General features: G+C 41.3%; 1 protein-coding gene across 1 annotated transcript; it reads left to right on the top strand.

Annotated features, from left to right (window-relative positions):
• Positions 1 to 4,832: 4,832 nt before the first annotated feature.
• LOC122970812 (macrophage-expressed gene 1 protein-like) lies at positions 4,833 to 9,146 on the top strand. Its single transcript, XM_044337081.1, has 2 exons — positions 4,833 to 6,400; positions 6,768 to 9,146. Exons 1-2 carry the CDS (start codon positions 5,948 to 5,950, stop codon positions 8,463 to 8,465), a joined length of 2,151 nt encoding a protein of 716 aa, XP_044193016.1. The 5' UTR covers positions 4,833 to 5,947; the 3' UTR covers positions 8,466 to 9,146.
• Positions 9,147 to 9,200: the final 54 nt, after the last annotated feature.

The following is a 9,200-nucleotide window of genomic DNA, read 5'->3' as shown; positions in this document are numbered from 1 at the left end:
ACAACAGACGTGACTTTTTAGCATTTATTAAATGACACACTGTAGTCATCTGTAGTACATCTACTGCCAGACTGATGACTTAATACTACTTCTCTGCCGCTCACTCTTTCCCACTCGCTACACAAACATACTATGCAAAGCCATATTCCTTAACGGCAGCGCTGCATAGACTCCCAAACGCTTTTGATTTCCAAATGAATGGACATTTGGCGTTAATTTTGGTATTAAAAAATATTTTTTTGGCTTGGTGGGGGTTCTTGTTGTGATAATTATAGGAGAAACACTGATTCAGTAAATGTTCAGTACGTTCAGTAAACGCTCAGTAAACGTTGAGTACAGTTAGACGTAGCAGTCTCCATTAGTTTCGACGAGTTCAAAGTTGTGAAAACAAAAGGGGTGTTTTGAATATACCCCTGTTTTCACAGGTAATTTGTTAGTCTGTCCCTCCCACCGCAGGAAATAATGGATTAATCCTAGAAAGCTATTGATGTAGCACTTTTCTCCTTATGAAAGTTACAGAGATTATTCGACCAATGAGAATTTAGTTGGACGAGAGCATATTGACCAACTAATCAACCAGTCGACCAGCAGACTACAGCCCTAACTATAACACTTGGATGTTTCTTAGGAAGGCTGTAGTTGCAGCCAAGACAGTTGCGGTAAAAATCTTACAAAAGGAAGTTAGTTACAACTGTAATACAAGTCTATATGAACCTTTTTCAGGGTTTCTGTTAAGTGTTAATATACAGACTGGGGACCAATTTAAAGCGCTTTAATTTGTCCCCTGTGTGTAGCTCAAGTTGGCAGCTTAACTGTTCTTACCCCCTGAGGATGTTCTTAGGAATGGATATTTCCTCAAGAGAGGGTTAGGGTCGGATCTACATGAATCACATAAATGAGCTATATTGGATTCAAAACAGCAAGTTTCACAGAAAATTTGCACTCCTGTTAATACATTACCTCTGGCTTGCTGGGGACACAGGAGCTTCACGTTTGTTGTTCTGGGTTGACTACTACTTCCATCCATGTCATGGTCTGAAATGTAAATGAAAAAGTTATTAAAGACACAGAAGCACTGAAACTCTGGAAATACAAGACAAAATTGCTAGAGAGTGACTGACACAATTCATAAATAAAATGTTTCTTTTTGCAACCAAATCTTTCTTTTCAAGATTTACCTCCTGTTCCTCACTCATTTTGCTGTGCATGCAGGGCATGCATACCACTTACTCGCATTAGCAAACTCTGTGTTTTGTACATTACATTTTTCTTCTTGAAAATGGGCATGTTCACCAGGATGATGGTTTTTCAATATTCAAGATCCTTTTATTGTCATTCAGCAAAACATCAGTGATGCAAAGCAGAACGAAATTCCGAGCATGGTACTGTTAAAAACACAGATACATTTTTTTTTTTAAACTATATAAAAAGGGAGCTCTATAAATAAATATATATATATATATAAAAAATGAAAAAATAATTTACAAGAAGCTTTTACTGGCTGCTGTATGGTCACTTTAGCCAGCAGGCGTTTTTGGGCCAGATCCTCTATAGGTGACAGCATGACCCAAATAGCCCTCTCTGCTGTCCTCACCACTCTCCTCAGGGCCTTTCTGTCTGAGGAGTTAGATCTCTCATGCCAGAGAGAGATGCTGCTGGTCAAAACACACTCAATGATGCCCCTGTAGAAAGTGGTGAGGATGGATGGATTGAGATGAGCCCTCTTCAGCCTCCGCAGGAAATGTAGACACTGGTGAGCCTTTTTCACCAGAGAGGAGGTGTGCAGGGACCAGGACAGGTTATTGGCCACATGAACCCTCAGGAACTTAGTGTTACCCCGACCTCCGTTGATGAGGTCGGGGTATGCATGGGCCGTTTCCTCCTGAAGTCAATCACCATCTCCTTGGTTTTTCTGATGTTCAGTACAAGGTTGTTGTTCCTGCACCAGTCTGCAAAGAGCTTCACCTCTCTGTAAGTGTTCTCCTGGATCAGGCCCACCACTGTTGTGTCATGTGCATACTTAATGATGTGATTCGTACTCCACATTGCACAACAGTCTTGAGTCATTAGGGTGAACAGTAAGTGGCTCAGGACACTTCCCCGAGGAGATCCGGTGCTCTGTGAAATAGTGAAGTGTTACTGCCTACTCATACAAATTGAGGCCTGTCTGAGAGAAAGTCCAAGATCCAAATTTTAAGTGTCTGATTAAGTTAGTTGTACCAAATGTTTCCAAGGTTGTTCCTCCATGGCTTATTTTGGACTTAAAGGTGTCACAAATTATAAGCTTTGTGTCTTCACTCATGCTGAAGAACTTCCACACCAATGACGTGTGTGTGTGTGTGTGTGTGTGTGTGTGTGTGTGTGTGTGTGTGCGTGGCTGTACTGTCTGTGCCGCAGCCGCCACTGTGTGCGCAACATGCGTGTGTGTGTGGCTATGCTTTGGCAGCTGCTACTGTATGCGCGATATGGACCATAGTGCGACTATGTTCGGAAAATATGACCGGCAAAAAATCGGATATATTAGACTGATCAGGCTGGTTACCGGTCATGGCCGATCAGCTGAAAACCAGCCGGTATTGATCGGTGCATCTTTACCATTAATGTCTATTTTCAAAAACTCTCGATGACTTGATTTTTTTCCCCCCAAATTCACAAACTTTCAGGATTTCAAGGACACGTGAGAACCATGTTCAAATTGACCGCAGGAGCGACAGTGTAGCAATTTTAGAATATACTTCATCTTCATCTCCTGAAGATTATTATTTAGTCATTAAATCAAAACATGCTTGCAACTGCTGTCTTTTTTGAAGATGGACAACAAGATAACTCTTGCGTGTGTGCGCCTCTGCTGCAGGTGCACACACAATGAAACACCCCGACTTGTGCTTTGAGTTAGATCGGCAGGGAAAACCCTGGATGTAAAGATTGACAGTGACTCGAGACTTGATAGCCACTCTTTGATTCGGCACCTATTTTGTAGGTAAATGTGGACTTATTTCAGTAAAAATGTAACTTAAATGAGTGGTTAACAAGTGATACATTACTAATCATCGTTGTGTTAAATTGTCGTTTTTTTTCAATGAAGGTTGGTGTCAATGTTGTCGGATTCTTTGACAAGCGCTAGCGAGGGGCTGTATGTAGCAGCCGCAGGAGTACGTCTGTAATGACGGCGAAAGCACCAGAGTACCAGTATTCCGCAACACAGCTCAGGGCAGCGAGAGAGAGACTGGACCGAGTGTGTTATATCCTCTTGGTGGACCCGACTCTACCCGTCAATGAACGCTTCAGCTGGATTAGAGATAACTCCTTGTGCGCTACCTTTGACTGAAAATACACCCATTCATCAGACCACTAAAGGTGTCAGTGGATGTTTTTTTAAAGTTTCTAAGACAAAAACTTGCAAATGAGCTAGAGGATGAGTCTAGAGAACTATGAGTTTTCGAAGCGATCTGGCGATTTTTTTTCTCGTTAATGAACTGTTGACTCAGTTTTGAGCGGGAAACCGTGAGCCCTTGCTAACATAAGCTTGACATTAATGTGACTAACAGCTGATATAATTATGTGAGCTAACAAATTATATTTTTAATAACTATATTTAGCTACTTATTCGTAGTGCAGAGAGAGTACTGTATAGCAACCAGTAAATTAATTAGTGACTCTGATATCAGGACAAACTTAGCAAGCCAACTATGTCCAGCCATCATGCTTAGCATTAACGTTAGCTATTGATACCCATGCTAACGATAACTTTAGCTCTTTAGATGTTAGCTAAATTTGGCTCATTGGTTACGAGTAATGTCGTAAAAGTCACACTTTACTTACCTTTAAGATTCTGAGCCTCCTCCTCTGAAATGTGACTGCCTCTTTCCACCACCAACTTCTTGAGCAGCTCCTCTGTAGGCAGACCCGAATGATAAGCTGAACTTCTCATCTCCAGTCCTGATCAGCACTGGAATCCAAGCAGCTGAGTGCAGCGCTATTGGCAGTTAACGTCTCTGGTATTAATGCGCCGTTGTTGCTTGGTAACCAGTTTGCTGTCTTGCGGAACTATATTGCTTGGCGGAAGAATGACGATTTGTTTTCAGTAAATGATTGCATTTTAAGTTGTTGTGCGTTTATTTTGTGAAGTCTTACGTAGTCTACCGTAACCGTTTTAGCAACCGTTTAATAAATGCCACTTGAGGTTGTGATTTACAGTGATTTTAGAACAGCTCTATGGAGGATTACAGTGCATGCACGTAGGTTCGGGACCCATTTATCTGCACAGCAAATGATCTATCTGTCTTCAGAAATTCAGGGACAGTTTATTGAGCTGAAGAGTGATGGCAGGTCGAAACACCTTTAAGTCACCGATGCAGGATGTGGCCTTATAACTTCTCCCTTTCACTTCGACATACTTGTAGGAGGCAGGCTTTTCCAAACAGACTGAACTAAAAACAAAACACCGCAATCGCGTTCCGATTGAGGACGAACTGAGGCCGTTTCTCCAAAACTGAGCCGAGAATTCAACAGCTTTGCAGAACAAAGCAGTTTCATGTTTCACATTGAGCTGAGACTTAGCATAGAAATAATAGAGGCTAATAATAATAATATTAATAATAATAGCTCTAAATACCTTAACTTTAACCATACTATTACTACTAATAATAATAATAGTTATTATCTATCTATGAGCTACATACGTTTTTCAATGCTGCAGGTACCCTTAGGGTTGAAATGGTACAAATTTGTTCTTTCTTTTGTTTTAAATCACTTTATACCCTTTCTGTTAGTCAAAAGGTGCACTTCTGGCCTCTTAAAGACCAATATTGTACTTTTTTGAGAACATTCTTCAAAAGTGTACCTGTGAGTACAGAACTGTTCTTGTCTCTTACCTCCATTTTTGAGTGCGTAAGGGCTGGTCCAAGGCAAGCTTGAGCTGGCCCCAACTATGAGCTTTATCAAAAAGGAACGTTTTAAGCCTCCTCTTAAACATAGAGAGGGTGTCTGTCTCCCAAACTGGAAGTTGGTTTCACAGGAGAAGAGCCTGATAGTTGAAGGTTCTGCCTCCCATCCTACTTTGGGAGATTCTAAGAACCATAAGTAAGCCTGCATTGTGGGAGCACAGTATTCTATTGGGGTAACGGGGTACTATGAGCTCTTTAAGATATGATGGTGGCTGACCATTATTTTGCTTTGTAGGTGAGAAGAAGGATTATAAATTCTATTCTGGATTTTACAGGGAGCCAATGTAGAGAGGCTAATATGGGAGAAATATGATCTCTTTTCCTAGTTTCCTAGTTTTCACTAGTTCAGAGTGTAGCAGCATTCTGGATCAGCTGGAGTTTTTAGAGACTTGTTGGGGCAGCCTGATAATAAGGAACTGCAATAATCCAGCCTAGAGGCAACAAATGCCTGGAGTAGTTTTTCTGCATCTTTCTGACAGTATGTGTCTGATTTTTGCAATGTTACATAGGTGAAAAAATGCAGTCCTTGAAATGTGTTTTATGTGGGAGTTAAAGGACATATCCTGATCAAAGATTCCCTGTGGTGGTGCCAAGCACAATTAAGTCAGGTTTGTCTGAGTTTGAGGGTAGAAAATTGCAGGTCATCCAGTTCTTTATGTCCTTAAGACATGCTTGAAGTTTAGTTTATTATAATTCGAAGACAGTTTTCTGTGATAAAAAATAAGATGAGTCATAACTCACTGAAAGTATTCAGGTAAACTATTGCTGGGTTAAACTGGGTTATTTTACTTCTTTCTGTTCTTAATAGGTAGCCTATTGTATTTATACCCTGAGGTTAAAAAACTGCAGACATGCAAATCAAAGCAAAACCACACCCACCCCTGCCCCTTCTCAAACACGATGTTCCTGTTTGTCATATGATAAATGGCATATGACAAAGAAGGAGGAAGTTGGCTTAAACTTTTTATTCAGTTTCCCTAGCCCTCATTTCTGACACGGTCATGATGAAGGCAGCAATCGCCCTCTTGGCTCTCTCTCTCCTCCATGTCGGCTCATCAGTCCCTCTCAGCCGCCCAACCAACTGGCTCAGACAATGTCGAGCCTCCGCTAACCTCCCCATCACAGCACTGGAGGTGCTGCCTGGCGGAGGATGGGACAATCTTCGGAACATTGATATGGGTCGAGTCATGAACCTCAGCTACTTCCAGTGCCAGACCACTGAGGACGGGCTCTACCTCATCCCAGATGAGGTGTTTGTCATCCCCCACAAGGAAACGGGAGTGGAGACCAGCTCAGAGATTATCAGCTCCTGGCTGGAGGAGAAAAGCACGACATCTAACAGTATTAATGCAGACATATCCTTTCTCTCGCTGCTGAATGGCAAATTTTCTACTGAGAACCAGAGGATGAAAACTCACCAGATAAAAGACTCTTCAAGTACAGCCAGAGTGCAGGTGAGTTTTTTATTGTTCATGGTTTGGATGTATAAAATAAAAAGCACATAGTTGTAGGCAAAGTTTGTTGATCAAGAACCAAAAACAAATCTCAAAATCATTTTGTTTGAGTATAAATTAAGTACTACTAGTACCATGGTTTTCTCATAAATTTGGTTGTTGTGTACGCTTAAATTTCTATATATTTATTTCAACACAGGGTGTGTGCATTAATAAACCATGCTGTAAATTAGGCTATTTTTCATCTGTAATTCCTGGACAGATGTTAGATAGTAATCTTTAAAAGGAAATAAAAAATAAACTGCAATAAGTATGACGAAAAACAAAAACTATAACAGTTAATGATGTTTAATCATTTCCCTCTAAGGTTCGTAACTTCATCTACACAGTTAAGGCTTATCCAGACTTCACTCTGGACTCCCGCTTTGCTCAACAAGCCAGAGAGATAGCTGATGCCATTGAAAACAACCAAACAAGGAACGCAGCCTTTCTCTCAGAGAAGATGGTGCTGGACTATGGAACCCATGTTATCACCAGTGTCGATGCCGGTGCTACTTTGGTGCAGGAAGACTACCTCCGTTCTTCTTATGTGTCGGACAGCGCGTCACAAAGTTCCACTGTCAAAGCACAGGCTGGCTTAAACTTTTTTGACAAACTCAAGTTTGACATAAGCAGTCAAAATACCCAACAGAGCTCATTGCTTCAAACGTATCAGTCCAATATTCAGTATTCCATTATTCAAAGCCATGGAGGTGGTATACCTTTCTATCCTGGCATCACTCTGCAGAAGTGGCAGGAAAGTACCAAGAACAACCTGGTTGCTATTGATCGGTCAGGATTTCCCCTACATTCTTTTATAAACACCAACACCTTCCCTGACCTGCCACAGCCTACAGTTGGCAAAGTGGCTCTTACAGTGAGTCAGGCCATACAGCAGTACTACAAAGTCAACACCCGCCCTGGCTGTGTTGACGTCAACTCCAAGAACTTTAACTTCCAGGCCAACATTGATGATTCATCCTGTGAGGGCCCTGCCACAAACCTCAGTTTTGGTGGTGTCTTCCAGCAGTGTATTCCTATTAGCCAAGATGCAGGCCCGCTTTGTGAGGCCCTGGGCCAGAAAAACCCAGAGACAGGTGACTTCTCCTGTCGTCCGCCGTATACTCCTACTCTACTGAGATCAGAAGTGAGACAGCAGGGTTACACCTTGTACCAATGCCATAGAGAAAGCTATGACTGTGGGTTTTTGGGGTGGTTCACTTGTAATGAAAAAGTGTGTCAAGACAACTACTACGTTCGCTCTGCTCACATCAACACCTACTGGTGCTCTGTAAATGGAAAGGCCCCAGACAACTCAGGGTATCTTTTTGGAGGAATATACAGTCCCTCCCTCCTGAACCCCCTCACCAACAGCAAGAGCTGCCCCTCAAACTTCATTCCAGTGAAGTTTCTCTCAGATGGCCAAATGATTTGTGTGAGTAATGACTATGAAACTGGCACCAGATTCTCGGTACCATTCGGAGGCCTCTTTAGCTGTCAGTCAAGCAACCCGCTAGCAGGGAATCAACGTCGCTGCCCTCCCAAGTTCAGTCAGCACCTTGCTACAGTCAGTGATGGGTGTGAAATTCTTTACTGTGTCCAGTCAGGACTGTTCACAGGTGGGCAGCTTATACCTATCCGTCTGCCTCCTTTCACCATAACTCCACTTGTTAGCATGCAAGCCACCAACACTGTCATGGTAATGACTGAGGGAGAAAAGAGCTGGGTCAGAGTAGGGACGACCAAAATGTGGAAACTGGCCAAGCCAGAGGAAATCAAGGAGATGGTACGAAGGCTTAAGCTACATTCAAGTCCGATGTCTAGTGGAGAAAAGGCAGGGGTAGCTTTTGCAGTGATGGGTGTGGTAGTACTAGTGGTTGTAGGGGCAGTAATCTTGCTAAAGAGAAGGAGGATGCTGTCTGGGTTTAGGACAGCTAGAGGCTATGTAGAAATACGTGGAGAGGTTGAGCATACTGAAGGTGAAAGGGAGACAGAGGAAAGGGAGACAGAGCAAGTTGAGGCATAAAATATACCCTTAGCATCACACCTTGATGCTCAGAGGCAGAGGTTAATCTGGTGTGACAGATTTTGTTTTTAACTTCCATGTCAGTTTTACACATCATCCCAGAAATGCCATGTATCTTCCATTTTTTAAAAATGTTTATGGGTTCCTAGTTTGAATGAGTTGGACTTTGCATTTATTATTTTTCTTATGAAATGTTTATGTAAGCGGTCAGTAATTCACATTTTAACTACTGCTATGGACAGTTCATTCAATAGTTTTAGAGAAACATTTATTGCTAGAATTTTTTCCTGAAAGCATGATGTGTACCTTAACCCAGTGTGAAGCATTATTTTTACAGTATTGTGATTTAAGAGTAATCTGCCTCTGAAACCAGCAAATGAAACATTGTAAGGCAAAGAGGTAGTTTCCAAAGGCCAAAGTGTACCAACACTGCCCTCTTGAGACCAAGATTCACAATAACATGTAAACATTTTTACTTTGCATTTAATTATTTTAATGCTTTATATGTTGTTTGAATGTAGCATTCATAAAACATTTTTAAATTAATTTTTGTAAATTACAGATCATTGATGAACATTTTGATAAGCCTTTTTAAAAACATATAAACAGAAGAAGCATTATGATTTTTTATTTTATTTTTTGTACTTTTTTATATCATACTACTGAAATTTACAAGATTTATAAATGTATGTCAATATTGTGCACTTAAGTACTAATTAAAGTAATGTAAAGCAA

Source organism: Thunnus albacares, chromosome 2, assembly GCF_914725855.1.
Source record: "Thunnus albacares chromosome 2, fThuAlb1.1, whole genome shotgun sequence".
NCBI lineage: Eukaryota > Metazoa > Chordata > Actinopteri > Scombriformes > Scombridae > Thunnus > Thunnus albacares.
The sequence above is the reverse complement of the archived record's forward strand: the minus strand, read 5'-3'. Positions and strand labels throughout refer to the sequence as shown.

Coding starts and splice junctions, on each gene's coding strand:
- LOC122970812 (XM_044337081.1), top strand. CDS start 5,948: ATGATGAAGGCAGCAATCGCCCTCTTGGCTCTCTCTCTCCTCCATGTC. Junction 6,401..6,767: donor CAAGTACAGCCAGAGTGCAG/GTGAGTTTTTTA, acceptor TTTCCCTCTAAG/GTTCGTAACTTCATCTACAC.